The sequence below is a fragment of the Neolamprologus multifasciatus genome, chromosome 13 (genome assembly GCF_963576455.1).
Source record: "Neolamprologus multifasciatus chromosome 13, fNeoMul1.2, whole genome shotgun sequence".
NCBI classification, from domain to species: Eukaryota; Metazoa; Chordata; class Actinopteri; order Cichliformes; family Cichlidae; genus Neolamprologus; species Neolamprologus multifasciatus.
The window spans coordinates 21,257,178-21,280,074 of NC_140451.1; the positions used below are offsets into that span (position 1 = coordinate 21,257,178).

A 22,897-nucleotide genomic window follows, 5' to 3' on the forward strand; every position below is an offset into this window, starting at 1 on the left:
TAAGGCACAAGATTACCACAAACATCAGTCGCATATCTCTTGCTCAATAGCTCAATAACACCTCTGAAATTATAATGTGTAAAATGGCTTCAAATAAAGACAAAAATATACTTTTTTTTCTTTGGAAATGTGTTTTAGGTCATTGAGAAGAACTCTGGTGGCTGGTGGTATGTCCAGATAGGAGAAAAGGAGGGGTGGGCTCCCTGTTCCTATATTGACAAACGTAAAAAACCCAACCTGAATCGTAGAACAAGCACTTTGTGCCGCCCAAAAATTCCACCTCCAGCTCCACCTGTCAAGAAACAGGACTCGGTGGAGACTGCACCCCCCAGCAGCCCTGGGTCTGAGGCCCCAGAGTCTCCTGTGTCTCCTGGTAAGCCTGTCTATGAAGAGCCAGAATATGATGTCCCTGCCATTGGTGATCTGGATCTGGAGTCGGAGTTTGAGTTTCTGAGGGGAGATAGTTCCTTGGTTGATGGAAAGAATGAGGACACTTCCTCAGAGAAGGGCTCTCACATGTCCTCAAAGCCTTCACCAGCTTCATCACTCCACAGTGCCTCCTTCAAGATGGGTGAGTCATTTGAAGATGGCCACGAGGCAGAGGGAGAGGCAGAAGGTGAGGAAGAATGTATCTATGAGAATGATGGCTTTCGACCATTCAGGGAGACCCCAGAGAGGCAGTGCAGCAGGGACTCCAATTCCTCCAAGACAAATGTCTTGTCAGAAACTGGCAAGACTGCACACCCAACATCCGGTGGACGGAAACCTGCAGGTAATAAGCTCAAGATCGACTTGAATGGGAGCTCATTTTCAACCAAAACTGATGAGGCATCCAGTCCAAAATCTGCCTCCACTGAGTCCACTCCAGATCTATCTAGACCTAAGAAAGACCAGGAGGAAAGCAAGCCATCCTCATCCACCAAATCTTCCTCTAAGCTAAGGCCAGTGGTGAGGCCCAAACCACAGCTAGCAAAGAGTTCCAGTGCAGAGAAGATGGACATCAGCACATTAAGAAGGCAATTACGGCCAACAGGACAGCTGAAGAATGGTACCAAAGCTAAAGGTGAGGACTTGGAGACCGCTTCAGTTATCTCCTCTGAGGACTCCTTCTCATCTCAGAGCACATCAGATCTCTCCTCCATCTATTCTAAAGGCAGCCGAGGAGACTCTGACCTGGAAGGTTGTAGCCTGTACCGCACCACAGACCCTTACGAGAAAGTCCAAGAGTCTGAGATTAGCTTTCCTGGTGGAGTGGAGGTGGAGGTGCTGGAGAAGCAGGAAAGTGGCTGGTGGTATATTCGCTGGGGAGATGCAGAGGGTTGGGCTCCAACTTATTACCTGGAACCTGTCAGGCCACAAGATGACACGGCAGGATCCGAATCCGATGGCACTCCGACTAAACCTGGAAGCCTTAGCAAGTCCAACAGTCTGGAGAAGAATGAACAAAGGGTGCGTGCATTGAATAATATTAACCAAAACCTAAAGAAGGTCACTCCACCCATCCCCTCCAAGCCTCCAGGTGGTCTCTCCAAACCTACGGGTTTGTTTGGCGCGTTCAAGCAGAACAGCACCAAGCAGCAGCAGGTTGTCAGACCGCAATCTGTCTTCATCTCAGCCCCCATCAGAGACGGTCCCAGCCCTGTTGGCTCTCTCAGGAGAAATGAGTCTCTCAACTCAACAGATCACCCACGCGCCAGCCCCACAGTGCGGCGCAATGCCTCCTTTGGCACTGTGCCACGCAGTTTGGCACCAAATAACATAGCACTGCCAAGCAGGAACCGATCTGGTACTGGCAGCTCTGAATCCCTTGGTGTCAGCTCTCAGAAGAATGCCCTTCCTGTATCTACAGTGAAACCCAAGCCCCACATCATCCATAACAACCTCAGAGAGGTTTACATCTCCATAGCAGACTACCCCGGTGATGAGGAGACGATGGGATTTCCTGAGGGGACGAGTCTGGAGGTTCTTGAAAAAAACCCCAATGGGTGGTGGTACTGCAAAGTTCTGGACAATGGCAGACCAAGGAAAGGATGGGTGCCCTCAAATTACCTCGAGAAAAAGCACTAGCACTCGTGTATGGAGCTGGCAGAACTCTGGACATGCGTGTAAAGACTACTCTAACAGACTTATTTTGTAAAAAAGAAGAAAAAAAAAAAAGCTAACTCCCGGACATTAAATCAGGATTGAATTCCGGTACCTTTGCCAAAGCGAGCACCCCCATCAAATTTTAACTTTGTAATGAAACAAGGCATCTGGTAATATGAATCTACATGATAGAGTGCCTAAGACTTTGCATCAGGAACAATATATCGGGACTTAACAACAACCAAAGACAACACCAGAGAGTGGAAGAGCGAGTTAACGATATTCTCCAGTGGTTACCTTTAACTTGAAATAAGACGTCATTTTGTGTCTGCTCCTCGAACCCCTTTCTGTTAGTTTTTAACATAATTTTATTAAACACATTTTAAGAATTTAAAGCTTACTGCATGTTTGAAATGATTCATTATACTGACGATGCCTTGAGCTGTTGAAATTAAACCTTTTTTTAATTGTTATTTTTTACAGTATTTCCTAAAGAAAATCTCTGTTGTTGCCAAAGCTGCTTTGTGTTAGTAAAATTTTGGTGCTGCATGTTTTTTTTTATATCTCTTTATACTGTATGTCACCTTCATGTGAAATATTTTATCCATTTAATTATGTAATTTTGTCCTCATGAAATAATTTGCAAGCATTTTCTCTCCCTTAAAGTTCAAAACAGTTACAGCAGAGCTCCCTAAACATTTTTTTTTTTAATTTCAGAGGCAAAAGCTCAGTGAAAATGTTGTAAATTCATTACTTAATAATTATGTTAATACATGTTTTATTATTGCAAAGGCAAAAGTCATTTAAACCTTTCTAAAATGAACTGCTCTATTAATTATAATAACATTTTGAATTTCTGCTGGGCAGTAAATTTGACAGTATTCTTTTTTTGGGGGGACACTCACCTTCTCACTTTTGTTTGATGTTAACTGTTTGATCAGTGATGATAACTAAAGTGCCAAAAGAATTACTTTAATAAATGCACTTTTGAACATTCATTTGTTCTTTCATCTGTTTGTTTTTTTTATTTAATTTAATTTTAAAATTTAACCTGTACTTGCTGTTTTCCTACTTCCATGGTTCCCAACATACATATAAAAAGAACATGGCAGCATGGAACTATTTTCTTTGGACGGATGAAACTAAACATATCAACACAAACACCTCATACCAATTGCCAATTATGGTGGTGGAGGGGAAATGAGTCGGTTTATTTTGCTGCCATAGGACCCGGGCACCTGATCCCAGAGTCTATTGTGAACTCCTCTGAATACCAAAGTATTCTAGAGTCATATGTGATGCCAAGCTTGGCCAAAATTGAGTCATAAACAGGACAGTTTTTCAGCCATTCTGTTGTAGAATGGCTGAAAAAGAAAAGAATCAAGATGTTGCAGTCGACCTGTCAAAGTCCAGACCAGAATTTAAATAAAATTATATGCTGGGACATATATAAATTTTTCAAAGAACTAAAGAAGGGTGGGCCAAATTTTTTCATTAGCACTTTGAAAGATTGTTAAAGTCATACATAAAAAGGATCCCTTCAAGTTATTGATGCTAAAAACTGTTCTAAAGTTCTTTGAAAACTGTCTTTTTCACATAACTGCATTATTGAACAGCATTAATTATGTAAAATGGGATGTACATATAGAATTCTGATACTCCTTAAATGCTTCTAAAATGCTTCATTTTTAATATTTTGTCTCATTTTTTTTGGACCTATCAAGGAAGAAAAAATAACAAGTCATCTTTCACACATTTAGAAAACTGATATTGTTGTAAAAGTGATAAACCAAAATGAGATTATTCCTGTCTGCGTTGCAGGTGTGTTTAGGGGCACTTCTTTATTGTGAGTGAATGTGATCATTATCATCTGAGCAGACTGAGCGCTAGAAGGGCACACTGAGAGGACATCCTCTCCCAAGGCCAATACCTTGTTTCACAAAAGCATTTTGATTCGGCACCCACCCACAAAAGGTTTTTTCTCTAAATACAGCTCTCCACCAAGTTTCATTAAATTTCGGTGGGTAGTTTTTTTTGTATAATCCTGTTAACAGTTGACAGAAAGTATGATGAAATTCATTACCAGCCATAATCACTGGCAATAGGATACCCCTCAGTTCTCTTTCCACCTTTAACTTTGTAAAAGATCTCAGTATTGGATGTGTTTATATCTAGTTTCATTCCAGATCTGTATATATATATAGCTGTAATACAGCTCAAGTGTTTTACCAGCCAGATGATTTCATTCAAATAAATTAGATCATCCTGGGCTGCTTAGGATTCCATTTGTTTCTAATTGACAGCAGTACTGCTTTAGGAGAACCTGCACGTTTGACATTGGCTTTCATTCTGTGGTTGCTGAGCGACTTAATTTAGCATCAACTCGCAAAGCAAAAGTTTAAGTTACCAGTCTGGAGACGTATAATATGATCGCCTTCAGCTACAATCAGAAAAACACCAAATCAAAACACTGGAGTGGTTTTCCAGTGTCAGACTCTGCATATTGCTGATATATTGGATTTGATTCCGGAATTGTAATAAAATTTACCGCCCACCGGAATTTAATGTGGAATATGTCCATCCCACTGTTGAGACTTGTGCAGTCATTGGCTTGGAACTAATTGTGGATGTCCATTCATCATCTTTATAGCAAGTTAAATGTGCACAATTGCATGCATGTTTATTTACATGCATGCAATCGTGACTCAAGAGTTGGGAGGTCACCTTGTAATTGGAAGGTTGCCGGTTCGAGCCCCGGCTTGGACAGTCTTGGTCGTTGTGTCCTTGGGCAAGACACTTCACCCGTTGCCTACTGGTGGTGGTCAGAGGGCCCGGTGGTGCCAGTGAAAGGCAACCTCGCCTCTGTCAGTGCACCCCAGGGTTGCTGTGGCTACAATGTAGCTTGCCATCACCAGTGTGTGAATGTGTATGTGAATGGGTGGATGACTGGATGTGTAAAGCGCTTTGGGGTCCTTAGGGACTAGTAAAGCGCTGAATGCAAATGATGAATCACATGGGTAAGACAGGGAGAAGAAGGGAATGCATTACACCATCGGGGACTTCAAATTTAAAAGCGATGTGTCCCTCATTGTGTCACCACAAGTATCTGAAAACTAGCTGATAGTTTATGATGATGAAATATGGAAAATGTGATTTATAGCACCTGGAAAGAAAATATTTGATTAAGTATATATATGTTATGATTAAAGAGTGGTAGTAGAATCTATATTTATGGCTAATGGTCAAAATTGATCCTATAAAATGAGATTCTTGTCAACCTACTGCCATTACTATTTATAAAAAATGGACTTGCCATGTATTGACTGAGTTTTTGAATGAAATATTTGTTTTTTTCAAAATGCACTGATGCACTTTTTAAATCATACTGTCTGTGTTTTCTGCCCGGTGCATAAGATGCTGGACATGTTTCTGGCCACTGGATGGCAGCAGCACTCAGCATCTTGGTGCAGACAAAGCGCTGCATCACTGTGACGTTCACCTGTGCCTTCATCAGCTCAATAATTACTGTAAGGCTGAAAGTACTCATTTGATATCAGGGACTTTAAAACAAAAAATTGCAGTTTTTAAATAACACTTTTCAGAGTCTGTCCCTCGATGCCACCAATCTGACTGAGCAAAAGACTTTTACATCACACTGAATACCGAAAGCTGCTTAGTGCCTCGGCTACGGCAGAGGAACAAACCCAAACTCAGACTGTCTGATGTGTAGTTAAAATTCAAAATCGATAGTGCCTTGCCTTCTTGGAATACAAATTTAATACATTAATACAAGTTGATAGTTTGCGCGTTCGACCAAACAGCTGTCTAGAAGAGATACCATAACACAGCTCAAACACGTCTGGCAAGCCCTTAAGCCTTCACAAGGCCCACAGCCAGGTTCACTGAGAGGTCTGAGTGGAAAGTCTGTGTGTACACAGACACCAGCGAGATGTACTGTATTCATGTCACTTTCGCAGTCCCTGGTTGTGTATTTCCCTCTCACCTCTGAACACACTGCTGCCTGTTTCATGTCCGAACGTCGCAGGCTGTATTTGTGCCTATTGGAGTGCAGCTTAAAACCTTGCTGCATTAGAGCCAGGCCTGCAGGGTAGTAAATAACAGATGATGTTCACTCTGTCCAGGTCTACATACCACAACTCTAAACAGTTTCCCTGTGAGTTATAGCCGTTTGCTAAAAGCCATTGCCTTTGTTATTCATATAGTATATGGTGGGATGTTAGTCAAGTATACTACTGCAGAGAATGTTTGTGTTGGGCGCCTTTTAGTTCTCGAGCTATTGCCTAATTTGAATTTTCATGTACAAGAGGTAAATCTCCCACAAATGAAACATTTGTATAATGTATATTTTGGGAAAAGGTAATGGCGCTAATGCACTTTCATTCCCCGTCTGTGCAAGATTGACTTCTTTTTTCCCACTGTGCATAAAACAGAGAAAGCACCCTGGCAGTTAAATGGAAATGGTCAGTTTTCACTCTTTATTGTATCGAAAGAATTGCTCTGTGTGCTCTTTTCTTTTCTTTTTTTTTTTTTTGTCATGTTATATAGTCATCGGAAATAACAGACAAAGAGGAAAGCCAGTGATTTAAATTTTATTTAACAAACAGAACATAATTAGCGAATTCAGAAACCACAAAGTAGCCCAGAAAACCAAAATAAAGAGCCAATTTTCTTGTCCAAAAAATACACAATGCCCATCTTCACGTACTGCCTCATTCGGATTAGTTTGGTCACGTTTGGGGGAAAAAAAAAAAGAAGCTCTCAGAATCAACTGAACTACTCACAAGCCACAACACAGTTTAAATGCGCTCAATTAGGAAAAATATAATTTACCAAAAGGTAAAGCTAAACAATTCCAACTTTACATTTGATTTTCTCTTATTTGGCCTTTTGGGAAACTGATGAATAGATTGATACCACTCTCTTATTTGTCTGGAGATGCAGCTCACCCGACTCTGTAGAAAGGCAACAAGTACCTCCAAAAATATCACACGGCTGCAATCAAAGTGTACAAATTACACCATTCACCACTTTTCCAGAGGATGTGTGACAGATTTGGCTGCACTATTATTTGGCAGGGACGAGTTGGCAGGCAAACAGTGAAGCCTTCAGGGTGTTTGTTCAGGTAGGCCACGGTTTGACGTGGTGTGGCAAACTTGTAAGCAAAAAGTGGCTTATTTAAATATCCATCAGTCGTGAAGTAGCATTATCATCTGGTTCTCAGTTTCTCAAATTTTTAGAGAAAGTAATATTTGATTTTCTAGCTCCATGAAGAGCAACAGACTGAGGTGACATCCCCAAAAGGCAAATGTTTCTCTCTGAAATCCTGGAAATGCTCAAGCAAAATACAAATACCTCAAATTTGTAGTTAAATAGAGTGCTTGACTTAATGTACGTACCATGCAACCACTGGAGAGCGGTACGGATCATCTCGTCTGAATCTTCACCGCAAAATGAATAAGCATTTCCCAAAATGTCAAACTATTTCTTTCAGTGAAAATCAGCTGACACAACCGCAGGGGCCTTTCAGGGAAATAAAAGTTTCCTTTAGTCTTTGTCTGCTAACCATAAAATAAACAATGTTCTTACTTTTTGGACACTACACCCACACATACAAAAGAAACAGTGATAATTTCTTATTGTAGCACTGAAAAATAAATAAACCTCATAATGTACAGTTAATATTACACTCATCAATACTGTTTCATCCATTTCAAATGTTCAGCAATGCTGGATTTCTGCTAGGTAATATTTGGTCAGGAAGGAAAACAAACCCAGGTAGAAATGTACACGGTGAGCATCTCTCAAAGCTCACAACTAATTTCCAGTATTGTACACTGTAGTGACACAAACATTTCATTAGTAGCAGTGAATAAAAAGCACACGCTGATATTAAGCACATTGATGCGTTTGCTTCCAATCTTTTCGTGCTTCCACCTGTGGCTCCAAGATAAAAAAGGACCTCGGCATCCCTCTAGGTTTTCACAGTGAGGAGCCTAAATTTGTCCAAGCTTCTCTTTTTTAAAAGGCACACTAGAAAACTTAGCTGTCCTTCAAATGATCCACACAGTAACTGCCAATTTTTCCCCACAAGACGACAAGCTCGAAAAGAAATCAGCACTTACTACTTTAAAGATGAGCAATGTTTCAGCGAGGCCAGAGTAACACCTGAACATATCTTGTGTTTCTTAACATTTCAAAGCAGTACATAATGCAAGAGATTAGTCAAGTGAAAGTGTCCTTGGAGTTTGCTTTTACCGATGGAGAGCAGCACTCAGAAACTGATATGCAAATAACATTTTTTACACAAATGTCCCACAATAACAAGCTACATCCTTGCCGCTGATGACAAACTTGCGATTTTCTTTTAAATTTCCAATCCGCTCAAGGACACATAAATATGTCATAACTGAAAGCAATTATTCACGTTCAGATTCGATACATGAAAGAGACGGGCGTAACCTGAAGTAAGAGGAGCCATCTGTAACTTGTGTGGGATTTCGTATTCCCTGATTCTTTCAGGGACAAAGAGGTTGATTCATCATCTTCATGTGCTCTTTCAGCATTTTAAAATGCTTCCCTGCCCACCACTGTTTATTTGGATGACGTTTGTGCAATTATAGCATCCAGCAGGCTTTAGCAACCAGCCAGAGATGGTGTGAACGGCTGCCAAGAAGCAGGACATGCAATCCACGCAAGTCCCTCATTTTACAGGCTTTCTAAAGTTGTATCTGGTACGTCTGCGCGAACATTTTCTTTACCCTGACATGCAGCAAAGACGCTTCTTTCTTCCCTGTCTCCATCCCAAACGTACAACATCCTCTCGCCTCCTTCCTCCTCCTCCTCCTCACTGATTTACATGCTCATTCACCGCCAGCGTGACCTTCTGCGGTGACAACGTTCACACTTTTTTACCCTTTGCGCAATCTTGCTTTGCCTGACATTCACAGAAGCACAGCAGGTGCTGAGATATTCAGCAAAGCACTTCATTTATAACCCAACAGAGCTCCCTTTCAGGCTTTTCTTCAGCCTGTAGGGTCAGACATTTCTTTGTGTTTTATTGCTAGAGTAGCACTTTCACCACAAACACACCACACTCGCCACATTCTTTCTCTGTCTTTCTACTCATTCCTCACAGCGATCTGATCTTGCCATGAGCTTCTACTTAAAATAAAACAAAAAAACTATTTAACCAAGGTGGCCTGAAAAACTGCGATGGAGCAGCTGGTGAAACCACAGATTTATTTCTCCAATCCTCTGGACAATTTTAATTCTCATAAAACTAGCCAGCAGCGATGCTATCACCAGCAGACTGATGAGCTACTGTGGCAAAGTAGGACAGATGCCTCTTCAGATTACTTCTTCTCTTCAGTGGAAGTAGGTCAAGGTGTGTTGTTGTTGTGCTGTTACTACACAAAAATGTGTCTCCGTTGATCACACTGTACGTTTGGATTGATCTCTGATGAATCTCAGTGGACCAACTGTTAGCTTGCCAAGGATGTGCATTAGACATGATATAATTAAAAAGCTTTAATGGTGGAGTTTAAAGTACCTGAGCCAGACTGCACACGCAAACGATCAAGGCTTGTGCCGTGTCTTTACAAAGTCTCACATGGCTTTGACAATGTGCCGAGCTGAACCTGACATCGCCTATCGAGCCTACGTGCTCCGGTAGGTCTTGATGATATCTTTGATTGTCCTCCTGCAAATGGGGCAGCACGCGTTGGCCATCTTCTTGAGTTTGAGACCGCAGGCGTAGCAGAGACACATGTGCCCACAGGCGTAGAGGACCGTGTCCACTGCATTCTCATAGCAGATGGTGCATTCATCACTCCATGAGCTGGAACAGGATGGGAAGGTGGGGGACTCTGGATGGTTAGAGAATGGAGAGCTTGGGGTTGTACCTGGGGTGACAAAAGAAAGCCATTAGAGACATGTGAGTCTGAAGGTGAGACAGAAAAACGAAAGAAACCTTCCAGGTAGTTCACCCAGACAGATTCAGCTCTGCTCAATGCGACGTAACCTACATCCAATGCATCTTTTATTTTACCTGTCAGCACTATTCCCCTATTTTTCCTGCTAATGAAGCTTCAGGACAACTTTATGCAAGAATAACTGAGTGCGCACTCCAATCATCACTCCTGTTTTGCTGTCATACTGCCGGCAGCTTGGGACGGTAGTGATGTCAAGGATTGCTGCTTCACATCACCAAGGTAAATATTTGCTTCATGCACTGACGTGCTTATCGTGACTTGACGTCTTGGTGCTGTTCAGTCAGCGTTTGCGTGCTGCTGGCTGTTTCACTGCTCTGTTGCACCTCTGCATTTTAATAAATTTAAATTTCATAAACATTTTTTTTATAAACACAATGGAAAAATCTGGAAAAAACAAGGCATGTGGAAATACTTGAATCGGAGACCATGACCTGGCTTGTAACGATGTCACGAGAAAAGCAAACTTCTCCAAAAAGGTACGCAAAGAAAGGAAAGAAAAAATAAACACTTGGACAAACCTGTTGAGGAAGAAAAAAGCGTGTGGTAGTTGGAGTTGAGACTTGAATTGAGGTTGATATTCAAAGGAGTGTTGAGGTTGGACTCAGAGTTGCCACTGCAAAGCATTGTGGGTGTGTATGGTGTACACGATGGAGAGCTGGGAACCGATGGGCCTCGCAGGTCTGGGTGCTGAGATGAGCCTGGGGATAGAGAGGAAACAATACCTTTATAGAAGTATTCAAAAGTGCCAAAGTTTCACATGCAAAGATTAAACATTTCACTTTTCAATTGTCCACATCTTTGAGAGTCTCTGATAATTAGGTAATGTAGGAGGTTTGATGTCTTGTTACATCTCTGTCGCTATCTCAGCCTGTCATTCTCTCCCTTACACGTACGTCAAATATTCTCTATCACCAAGCAGATGACTTATGAGTCTACAGTGTGTGTGTGGGCGTGTGAGTGAGTCAGGAGCCTATGAGTTGATGTAATCTCCCCTCACCCCACTTTTCCTTCTTCCTTCACGAGCCCACAATACCTCTGGGTAGGGTACAAAAAAACCCCCCTCTCTACAGACGCTCTCTTGTGCGTCCCATGTGATGTGTCCCCATCCGCACCCCATAACTACAGGCTCTGGCGTCATACTGGCACTTCATCTCTCCTCACAGAAGAGCGTATCGACCCCGATTTCACAGAAAGACAAAATCTGATCAAGTCTGCCTGGCAGTCATGTAGCATTGTTGTTTGCACATTGAAATACTGCTACACAGTTGGTTCGGTCACTTACTTGGCGCCACCATGCTTCCATGTGTCAAATTATCTAATGTCAGTGGTTTTCATTCAATTCCACTATTTGCTTATCCAAATTTTCTTACAATACAATGTGGAGTGGAGAACAAGAAAAAAAAGAAGAACCACAGATGGTGGGAAAATGCAGGAAAAAAGCAAAATGCTGTAAATTCACAAAAAAAAGGAAGGGAAAACGTTAATAGGGTTTGTAAAATGTATACAGTTTGTTGCGTAACTGTAGCTACGTGCCCCGATTCGCTGCCCTGAACTCTGATGCCTTTTCCTTGGACCACTTGAACCGCTTGCAGTTTAGTTTCAGCCTATGTAAACAAGTCATAGTAGCTTTTTAATCATGCAACCACCAGTGTGTTTGTGTGAAAGAAAGAAAAAAAAAATCAGTAGATGGAGCAAAGTCTGCATGAACACATTGCTTCTGGTTATCCGTGCTTAAACGTTCGCTAATTTACTTGCATTTAAGGTCAGCGCTGGGACTGATGATCGCAGCACTTTGCTGAGACACACTCTTCTCAGAGTCATCTGTTTATTTATTCATAAAGTTATTATATATTTTAAAGTGAGAGGACGTATGCATACAGTAGCATTTAAACGGCACTCCATTAAGCGCTTATGTGGCAGCTCTGAGTTAATGTGTTGGTGAACTCCAATAAGGCCGAATGGATAACCTTCTTGTCTATTCATGTACCCTTCTATCTTCTCTTGTATTATGCATTCATGGCTGGCTGTGAGATCGTGAGTATGTGTGTCTTTGGTTGTGCTGGCAGTGCAGGAGACTTATTTGTGGTTGAGCATGTGTATAGTGGCTTTCGACACTTGTTTATTTACACATCAAGCAATTATGGATGAACATTAGCATTCCTCCACCAAACCCAAGTTCGATATTCGCTCTCCTTTTAGCCCTGTTTTACCCCACACTTAACTCCTCCATTCATCCAGTACTGCATATTTTCTTTTAGCAACTAGCTTATGTGCTAGTACAGTGAACTCACTGCCATGCTAAACGTGTTTTCCTGGTGTCAGGTGTGAGGGAAACTCCTTTTTTAACTGTGTTTTTGTCCTCATAAATTTTGCTAAAGGTTGACTAAATATTATTCTTTTTTACCACCATACTCCAAAATCCAAACAATTATGAGTCGGCTCTAGTTACTGCAGTGCAGCCATGGGTTTTATATTAATGATGGATGTCATACCAGCATTTAAAAGAAAAGAAACAAGCCAGATCATAAAACATACCCTGCTTTGTCTTCTATTTTACTCTAAATGGGACCATAATTTAGAAAATGAACATCATGTAGTATTAAAGAAGACCTGAATCTAGTGGTTGAGACCACAGACTCACTGGAAAAGTATTTGATGAGATCATGAAATTAGTAGCAGGGTCATTTTCTCGTACTATCAGATTTCATTTGGGAACCAAAGAGGCGACCTTCTGCTGGCCATCTGAAAGATTGTTAGACTTTGATATTCTGTTTTGACAGCAAATAGAAAAATGCTGCAAAAGCACACAAAAAAACAAACAAACAATAGAAGTGAAACATAACTCACAAAACAAAATAGGAATTATTTTGGGGCGACAATAACGTGAAGCAACAGCTGCAGAAGTGACGAACTAGCAGTAAACGGCTAATAGCAACATGTATCTACAGGATTATGTGAATAATGCACTTGCATCTACTTCTCCATCATAACACTGATGAACTGTTCGCTTCCTTTAAGCGTGTCTCAATGCAGTCCTTCACTTGCTTTGGTTTCTTTCACTTCTGCAGCTGTTCTATCATGTTAGCGTCTCCGTGTTTTGTGAGATTCTTTTTTTTTTCTAACCAAGAAAACGTTAATAGGGTTTGTAAAATGTATACAGTTTGTTGCGTAACTGTAGCTACGTGCCCCGATTCGCTGCCCTGAACTCTGATGCCTTTTCCTTGGACCACTTGAACCGCTTGCAGTTCCGTTTCAGCCTATGTAAACAAGTCATAGTAGCTTTTTAATCATGCAACCACCAGTGAGTTTGTGTGAAAGAAAGAAAAAAAAAAAATCAGTAGATGGAGCAAAGTCTGCATGAACACACTGCTTCTGGTTATCCGTGCTTAAACGTTCGCTAATTTACTTGCATTTAAGGTCAGCGCTGGGACTGATGATCGCAGCACTTTGCTGAGACACACTCTTCTCAGAGTCATCTGTTTATTTATTCATAAAGTTATTATATATTTTAAAGTGAAAGGACGTATGCATACAGTAGCATTTAAACGGCACTCCATTAAGAGCTTATGTGGCAGCTCTGAGTTAATGTGTTGGTGAACTTCTGGTGTGTGTTGCCCAGAGACAGTGCTCCTAACTGGACAGTTTTTTTGTGAACACTAGAGTCCATCTGGGACAAACATCTATATAACATTAAGTCACTTAAATCACCTTTTCTCTCAATTCTGACGCTCAGTTTGAATTTCAGCAGGTTATCTCGACCATGTCTATATGTCTGAATGCGTTTCGTTGATGATGTGTGATTGGCTGATACACAAGCAGCTGAACAGGTGTACTTAACAAAGTGGCCGGTGACTGTACAGTCTATTCATAGCCAACGCATTAAGCTCCAGTGGCATGATACAAGCTGTCCTGTCCTACTGGTGAAGGATTTTGGAGCTGTCTGCAAGAATACCTGCAGAGTTTTCTTGCATCAACTACATTTTTTGATATTTTCATTGATCAAAATTAACATAAATATGTAAGGCACAATTTTTAAAAGATGCCAGTTCAGCAGCTAATTCTGAGTAACTGCCAGGCATCTAAAACAGAGTGCTAAAAAATAAGTAGCATTAGAATACATTTTTTAATACTAATACTATTACTTTAACCTCCTGAGACCCTGCTTTATAACAAATGGTTCATTTAAACCCTAATTTAAGAAGACGTTACTTGCTGTGGGGAGCACAACCACAAAAATGAACTGAAAGAAGCTGGAAGCTCTGTGGTCAGCGTTAGGTGATAATTCTCTGCCGAATCTTTCTTGAAAATATTAATAAATTACAGCTCATATATGTATTAATCACATTTACAACTGAAATTAGCATGTAATTACACGAGTAGACCCTTAGACCGACCCATGAAAAGATCAAATCGCTGTTTCTGAGATAACATGGACAAAATGACCACGTGAGAGCAACAGTCTCCCATCTGTTCCGCTTCACGGGCTTGACAACACCCAGCCACGATAAACTGTCACTTGCCTCACTGGCTAGATGTTTCCATGGCAACTCATGGCGTGCGGGATGCTGCGAGTGGGTGAGCAGAGACGTCACAAATGCACTCCCCACAGCTGGAGTGGGTAATGACTCGAAGAATGCTCATACCCCCAAAGAATCAGGACGGGGGGGAGAAAGAGGAAGAAATAGGCAGAAGGAAAAGAGGAAGTACAGAGACGACTCGAGGACCAGTGTGACAGGAACTAGCTGTGGGTGGAAAACCCAGCATTGCAATTCTCCATGCAATTACATTTTAATAATGCATATGAAGGGCATCGTGAGGAGCGATCACAGGCACCCTCCTGATACATAATGCTGACTGCTGGGAGCCCACGCAAGACAGAAATAACCTCTTCAGTTCCTGGTCTGACTGACTACATGAAAGGAGAGAGAGCAGAGAATCCACAGATGAATTATTATAGAAAAAAAAACTAACCAACCAGAGTATTTTGACCCTCTTTTTCATCTCAAATGTTAGATTTTCTATGAAAAGATGTCTACCCTGTAATTCTGAGCTGTAAGAAAACTGTTCTCTAAAAAATTACTCCAGGAATTTATCAAGACTTAATCTGCGATGACGATAAACAGATCACAAGCACTCACTCATGATTCCTGCCTGTTGTGATATTTTACAGATACAGGCAAATAAACTATGTCCAAGCTCCAGCTTAGAAAAATCCTTAAATCCTTAAAGTGCAGGAGACTTACCACTGAGGAAATCAAAATAAATATTTCAATCTTAACCTCGTTCTGCACAAAATGAGGGCAGATGTTGAATGTCAAATGACCTAGAAAAATAACCTTTTACTGATACGAGGGCCTTCAATTTTTCACCTACAGTAAACCCTGTTTTGAAACTGTCCCAAAGAGATTCAAATATGTACAGAGTAGGCTGATTACATGCTCTGAAGAGTTGAACAATCAAGTGATCTGTAGCTCTTGGACAGAGCCTGAAGGCAAATCAATTTCCTCAAAGCTCCCTGGAAAAAAAAAAATCTGTTTTTACTCAGTCATAATCACTACAGCATTTACATATAACCCATATCATTTCATTTCCAACCAAGAAATTATTTTGGAGAGCGCAATTATGTGTTCCTACTTTTTTCATTCTGAGTCCTGAACTGTGTATGCACACCTACACTTTTAGTTCAGAGTACCTTGAGGTAACGTCACGTTACCACTGTGTGAAATCTGCTGGAATCAAACCCAGCTGATATGGAACAAAGTTAACATTCACGGGCAAATCGTGGGGGTTGGATGTAAATTCCAAAAGCGATATATGAGTTGATAAAAAGGCAGAGAGCAGCCCCAGACAACAGAGGAGGGAGAAACTATTTCATGACTTGACTGAGTGGGAATTCAGCTTCCAAAGGTCATTCCACGATCACACACTCAGTTAAGAACGGAAAGTTACAACTGACACCCTGCAAAGATCTGTGAGCACATCTGATTTCCTTGAACGAAGATTTAATTATTCAGAAGGAGGAAAAAGGAACAAAAATCTCGAAAAACTGAAATCTAATAAAAGACTGAAATCTAATTACCAAAAACTCATTTTCTAAAAGGGCTGTGACTCGACAGTTAAACATGGCTTCAATGCAAGCAGCTCTTAGGTAAAAAACTCTCAGTGTTTTCTGAGGGAGTAATAACAGTGATGGAGTCCATTCTTGTGATAGCTTAGGTTTTTCCTGAATTTGTTCTAATCCAAATTTGATTTAAGAACATAAAAATAGATTTTTAGGTATCTCACACACTCACACACACACACACACACACACACACAATGAAAAGATAAAAACATGAAGAGATCAACTGAATCTACCTAAAATCCTGAGTTGTGTGATGGTGCTGTGCAGACCGAAGAACATCCAGAGAGGCCTGGAGTTATCGACGCACAGCTGCATCCCTGCACTGACGCCATTATGGCTCATCATAACCTCCCCCTCTGCGTTCACCACAAAGCCCAAGATATCGCCGCTGTGGAGTGGCATTGCTACGCGACGCACAGCCCAGAATTCCTTGCGGTCAACCAGGGACTCTGGGTTAGACGGCAGATCAATGGGCCTCAGGGTGGCGGGGTCGCAGGATGTCACGCCATAAGAAAGCGACCCGGGCCGCGAGACACCTGCTTTCACCTTCACAAATACAGTCTCTGAGCAGCGCATTGGTCGGCTGGTGAACACCAATGTCCTTTCATCACCACGGTGATCCAGCCGAGCCACCGTGTGCTTATCCAGCACGGTTATGTGGATGCCGTGCACCGAGTGAAAGTGCAGATCATTGTCCAAATGGCTGGGCAGAAGTGAGTACTGCTGTGAGTTCTGTGAGTTTTGGGGCACATGGCAGGAGGAGGAGGAGCTCAGGGGCTGTAGCTGCTCCTCATCCTCATCATCTTCCTCCAGATGCATCTCTTGCTGCTGCAGGCTCAGGTCACACAGGCTGACGGAGAGGCGAGGGTCACCACTGCTTCGCTGAATGGCGGTCCGGTGGGCGGGAGCGAGAGAACGAGGACGCAGGCAATCCAGTGGGACCATCTCGCTGTCTGTGGAAAAAAAAAGAAAGAAAGAAAAGAACACACACACAGCGATGTTATGTAATCACTTGTTTGTGGTGTTTTTTTTGTTTTTTGTTTTTTTTTACAGAGCAGATTCAAATCTAAATTCATGCACACTGCCTTTATTTGTTCTCTAATAATTTTTATTAGCACTGTGGCTTTACAGCTGTAAAAAATGAATCAATTTAGTCTTTGCAAGTGGAAAACAGAGTCAGGAGGACTAAATAAAATTAATGTAGCCACTTAGTATTCTGCATATTTCCTTGTATAACACTATTTTGTTTTATATCCTCAGTCTGTACACTGTTTATTCATCACGCCTGCCACTCTAAACAAGTGGTGGCTTCCGGCTTCTCTGTTTTATAACATATTCATTCTAAAGCTCGCTCTGCACTAAGGCTTCAAAAGTATGAACAAATTTTTCAATGTTTATATGTTCCCGAAACATATCAGCACTCTAAGTGGGGGAAAGCTATAGCTGCAGGCCCAGTGGCTCCATCACAGTAGGACATAACAGCTTTATGTAACACTGAAGGAAAAAGAGGTCCTGTGTTTGAGGCCCTGTCTCGCTGTCTCTCGCTCAGGGTCCTGTGGTTTCTTTTGCTTGTTTCTTACAGTCATGGTAAAAAGAAAGTACACCCTCTTTCAGTTCTGAGGTTTTATGCATCACAACATGATGAAAACACACTGGTCTCTCGCACGTCTTAAAATTAAGTAAATGCAACCTCTGCTGAACCACATGACATGAGATTTGCACTGTGCCATTACTTATTCAACAAAAAACTACGGACATTTTTACTGCTTCAAGTAGGAATTAGGAGAGTAAGTAGGAGCCAGGTGCTGCTCATTAAATGCACTTGATTAACTGATCATCAGCAAGTGTGAGCATCTCTATAAAAGCAGAAGATTTAGCAGTTGGCTGCTCTAGTATATTCAGGTATATGTTAACACAATGCCAAGGATGAAAACTTATCTTAGAAAGTCAATTACTGCTGCCCATCAATTGTCCTAGGACATCCCAGCTAATTCTGCTAAAGGTCAGGTTGTACAGTGCAACAAACCTAAAAGCTATGTCTTAGACCCTAAAGGCCTTAGTTAACAAGTTACATGTTGAAGTTTATGACCTGTCCAACAGCTAAAGCTTGCCAAATTAGGCCATGCAACAGAACAATGATCTCAAGGACAGCAGCAAATCTGCAACAGAATAGTTGAAAAAGAAAAGCGATTTCCCAGTCAAAGTCTTGAATTCAACCCGAATGAAACTGTAGGTGGACCTTAAGAGAACTGCGCATAAATCAAATACCTGCAAACCTCAATGAACTGAAGTAACGTAAAGAAGACCGGGCCAAAAGTTCTCCGCAATGATGTGAGAGACTGATAAGATCATTCAGAAAACAATTACTTCAAGCTGTTACTGCTAAAAGTTGTACAAGCTACTGAATCACGGGGTGTATTTAATATTTCACACACTGCTTCTGCATTTGGGCTTAGTTTTTGTTAAATAAATGATGGAACAGTGGAAACTGCTGGGTGTCATTTTACACCTAAGGCTAGATTTAAATAATTTTAATAGCTGCTAAAGAAAGATGATTTTCTTAAACTATGTCCTGATATGTTAAAGCTTAGAACTGAAAAAGGGTGCCCTATTTTTTTCTACCATAACTCTAAGTGTGCAAGTGAGACTTACCACAGCTCCAGTCCTCCGAGCCTTTAAATGCAAAGATTATATTTCCAAAGATTTACTGAAGCCAGTTTATATATAGTATTTGTCAGAGAGTAAAACCATATGTATACATCCAAATAGCTACCACAAGTGTTTACAAAACAAACTGCCTCAGCACCAGCAACTTAATATACCTCTGTCTACTGGTGACATTTTCAGCTATGTGTCTGGATGCTAAAATCAGCTTTTTTCCAATCGTTGAAAGGTAAAGGGACTCCTAAAAACGGCATTACATGTCTCTCCATGCTCTCCACCCCACCTCACAAATAGGCCTTCCTGTGCTAAATCTGCTCACTGTAAAATAGAAACCACACGGGAGCATCATTAAAAAAAAAAAAAAGAAAACAACGTGAGTGTGCTTTCCATGCACACAGTCACTGCAAACAGATCATCTGCATCATGGCACGCTTGGGGACACAGAGACATATTTAACAGGGCCATCTAAAACAAGCTAAAATTAGGCTGATTGGACATCTGAGGAGAGCAAGCAGAGGGCAGGCTGAGAGATGAGTGACATGACGGCTCCCAGCCTCGATCTGCTTTGGGCTTTCCCTTTGAGAAGTGGATGAAGAAGGAGAGCGCAGCAGGGGACGACCTGACAAAAAAAAAAAATAGGGTAGGCACTTGAATGAAAGGGCAGACCTCAACATCTCTCCTTTATCAAACAAAGATGGCACATCTCCGGCTAGCCTCTGATAAAGTGCTTGACATTCATTACTACCTCAGCCAAGAGCGTGCACGATCAGGCACGAGAGTCTTATTATTAGCTGCCTTATCATCTTCAAGGCAAAGTTAGCCGACTTACAGGAGATCATTTCTATTCTTGCTATTAAAGCTTCCTGCGGTTCACAGTTTTGGTTTCTGAGATTGGCGCAGCACTCAAGCCAAGCTGTGAGGGGAATAGCTAGTAACATTCAAAGACATTTCAAGGGATTGCGATAAAAAAGATATACAAAAGATAAAAGAAGACCAAACAAAGAAAGACAAAGACGTGAGGCAACTAAATATGTATGACCTCTTCCTGGGTTTAGCCTGAAAAGAGTCTGGGAAAGAACTTTACTCATGAAACTTTTGACAAAATATGAAAATCTTTGGGTAATACATGGTGAAGCTTGAAACACCTAATACACCACATTTATCTTCTGTCTGATAAAATGTGCTTATGTATGTCTATAAAACTGGTTAAAACTACCACAGGGGGTACTAGGACTGAGTGTGAGCAAAAGTAAGACAGAGATTTGATTACAAGCATTAGACCCACATACAGGAGGCAACACCACGTTTCAGAATTTAGAGTAAAAGTAATGAATGATGTGCTGAAATCCGTAGAAACAAATAATGGATTAATGGCTCAAATGCACTCACTGGCCACCTCACTGGGTACACCTGTTCAACTGGTTGCTAGTCCAGATATTTAATCAGCCAATCACACAGAACGAAACAAATGCATTTAGTCACGTACACATGGTCAAAACAATGTCTAAAATTCAAACCAAGTATCAAAATGGGGAAGTAAGGTGATTTAACTGTCTGTGAATGTAGCATGGTTGTTGGTGCCAGACGAGGTGGTCTGAATATTTCAGAAACTGCAGATCTACTGGGATCTTCTCATAAAACCATCCCCAGGGTTTGCAGAGACTGTTCCAAAAAAGAGAAAATACCCAGTGAGCTCAGTCCTGATGGAGAAAATGCCTTGTTGATGCCAGAGGTCAGAAGAGAATGGCCAGAATGCTTGAAGCTGCTAGGAAGACGGGAAGGAGGATTGAGAAAATGTTGCCTGGACTGATGTGTCTCAGTTTCTGCTCTGAGGGTAAGAATTTGGCATGGACTATCCTTCCTTGAATGTGTGGGTGATTCTTGGCATGCTTTGGATCCCTTAGTACCAAATGAACATCGTTTCAAGTATTAGTGCTGACCATCTCCATCCCTTTATGGCCTGAGTGTACCCATCTTCTGAAGTCTGCTTCCAGCAGGATAACAAAGGACAAAAAAGCTTAAATTATCTCAAACTGATTTCTTGAACATGACAATGAGTTCACTCAACTCCAATGGCCTCCATAGTCTCCAAGCCACCAAACAAAGCAGCTTTGCGATTGCGCAGGTTCAGACCACGGATGTGCAGCAACTGTGTGATGCCATCATGTCAGCACAGAGCAAAATCTCTGGAAAAAAAAAATGTTTCCGGCACTTTGTACGTCTACGTCACAAACATTTAGGGCAGCAAAAGGGTTTCAACTCAGTACTAGCAAGGACGATATGTTAAAAGTGTTAGCTAAAAGTATTGAATACAAATGAAAACTGTTCTAACAAAGCAAATTCATAAACCAGTGAGTTTCCGCACACACACCTTTTTGTAACTATAAACCCTTTGGTTGATGAAGAACCAACTCTTCCTTACAATCTGCACTCTCATTAAAATGTCGCACACATACACACACACAGTCTTCTGAATTATGTGAGAAAATTAAGCGCGGTACCAACAGAAATTCATTGCAGCTTAGAGTAACAATTGTTTGAGTCGTAACAGCTGGCAGTGCTCCAGTGGTTTCTTTAATAACATGTCCTAAACATAATGGTAATTATGTTCTACTTCGAAGTTCATGTCCTTAAAGCTTTTGAATAGTCTGAATTCTGATTTTTTCTTCTTGGATCTGGGACAAAAAACAATACTGAAATGATTAAGTGCATGGCTGCAATTGGCCCAGTAGCATTAAGAGGCCTTTTAACAGCTCCAGCTTCCTGGTCCCAGGAGAAGGAAAAAAACACTATTTGAAATGAGGAACACATACCAGACTGATACTGCAGGGTCAACGGCTGACCGCTTTGACTCTGGCTCTTTATACCATTATTGTAGCTGTGAGAAAACATCAGTAATCACTGTAGCACAACTCCTGCTACACATTATGGGGACATTTCTTGGCTTTGAGAGAGCAAGAACACATCCATGCCAAAATATACACCTGTAGAAAAAAATAAATAAATAAAAAGTAGTCCACAGATAGATAAACATCCCTCTGCCTCTTTCGTTGTTACCAGTGTTGGGACTAATGCGTTATTAAGTAACGCGTTACAGTAACTACGTTATTACTGTGGTAATGAACACGGTAACTACTTATTATGCCAAAATCAGGAACGCGTTAATCGTTACTGGGATTTAGATAGGCTCGTTATTCGTTACTCCGTGTGGTGGCTATCGCGGAGCTTCCACAGATTCAGTAACATTAGCAAGTGGTGGAGGCCAGCAGGTGGATGAGGGAAAGGGGAGGCAAGAGGAGAGACCTGAGGCGGCCGCCGGTCCGAGTGTCAGGTGAACTGAACTTCAGGTAAGAAGTTATGACCTGCAGCCTATCTGGGTCAGATATAAACCAAGTTTAGGTGGAGTTTATTTTCGTTGTGCTGACTTTTTACAGTCAGTTACAATAACTCGTACTGCGTACTAGCTAGCATGACTGAGTTTCTATACAGCTGGGTGGGTGCTATTATGATGTTACTGATGTTGAACTTTATTTTGTTCATAAGGTTTATTATTAGAGTTGCCAACCATCCCCTAAAAAACGGAATCGTCTGGTATTCAGAGAAAATATCACGCGTTTCGTATTGAGGTGAAAAGGAACACAGTTTGTCCCGGACTTCAGCTAGAATGAAAAAGACAAAAAGCTGGAGTTATTCTGTGTCTTTGCTGCACAGCTGCTTCTTCTTCTCTCATTCTCCCCCTCCCTCTCCCGTTTCTACTTCAATCATGAAACTGATCAATGATCAGCTGATCGGCTTTTCTCTCTTGTTTGTTTATCGCCCACTTCGAGCCAAAAAGAGGAAACCAGCAGATGTCATGCTAAACAACAGCAGCACGTTTAAGCTTGACCAGCTGTTGTTAGAATTTATTTAATATTAATTTCTCGTATCAGCTGATGTTTGCTGGAGCCACAGCTGTAAAAGCTGCTGGTTATGATATCGGTTTGGATATGTGGTGAGAGGGAAACATGAAGAT

The 22,897-nt window shown here is 41.3% G+C and overlaps 2 protein-coding genes across 5 annotated transcripts in view; one reads left to right on the top strand and one right to left on the bottom strand.

Moving 5' to 3' along the window:
* Positions 1-3,083, top strand: part of LOC146505517 (SH3 and PX domain-containing protein 2A-like) — a 62,758-nt gene extending 59,675 nt beyond the window's left edge. For all 4 annotated transcript variants that reach the window (XM_085181952.1, XM_085181953.1, XM_085181955.1 and 1 more), the window contains one exon: positions 139-3,083. In XM_085181952.1, coding sequence (XP_085038078.1) covers positions 139-2,067 — 1,929 coding nt within the window. In that variant the 3' untranslated portion in view covers positions 2,068-3,083. The remainder of the gene's footprint in view (positions 1-138) is intronic.
* A 16-nt stretch (positions 3,084-3,099) lies between these two features.
* LOC146505519 (E3 ubiquitin-protein ligase NEURL1-like) overlaps positions 3,100-22,897 on the bottom strand; it is a 41,783-nt gene continuing 21,985 nt past the window's right edge. The window contains exons 4-6 of the mRNA XM_085181956.1: positions 16,455-17,174; positions 10,616-10,795; positions 3,100-10,007 (exon numbers count right to left, since the gene is read on the bottom strand). Of these exons, the coding sequence (XP_085038082.1) occupies positions 9,763-10,007; positions 10,616-10,795; positions 16,455-17,174 (1,145 nt within the window). The 3' untranslated portion in view covers positions 3,100-9,762. The remainder of the gene's footprint in view (positions 10,008-10,615; positions 10,796-16,454; positions 17,175-22,897) is intronic.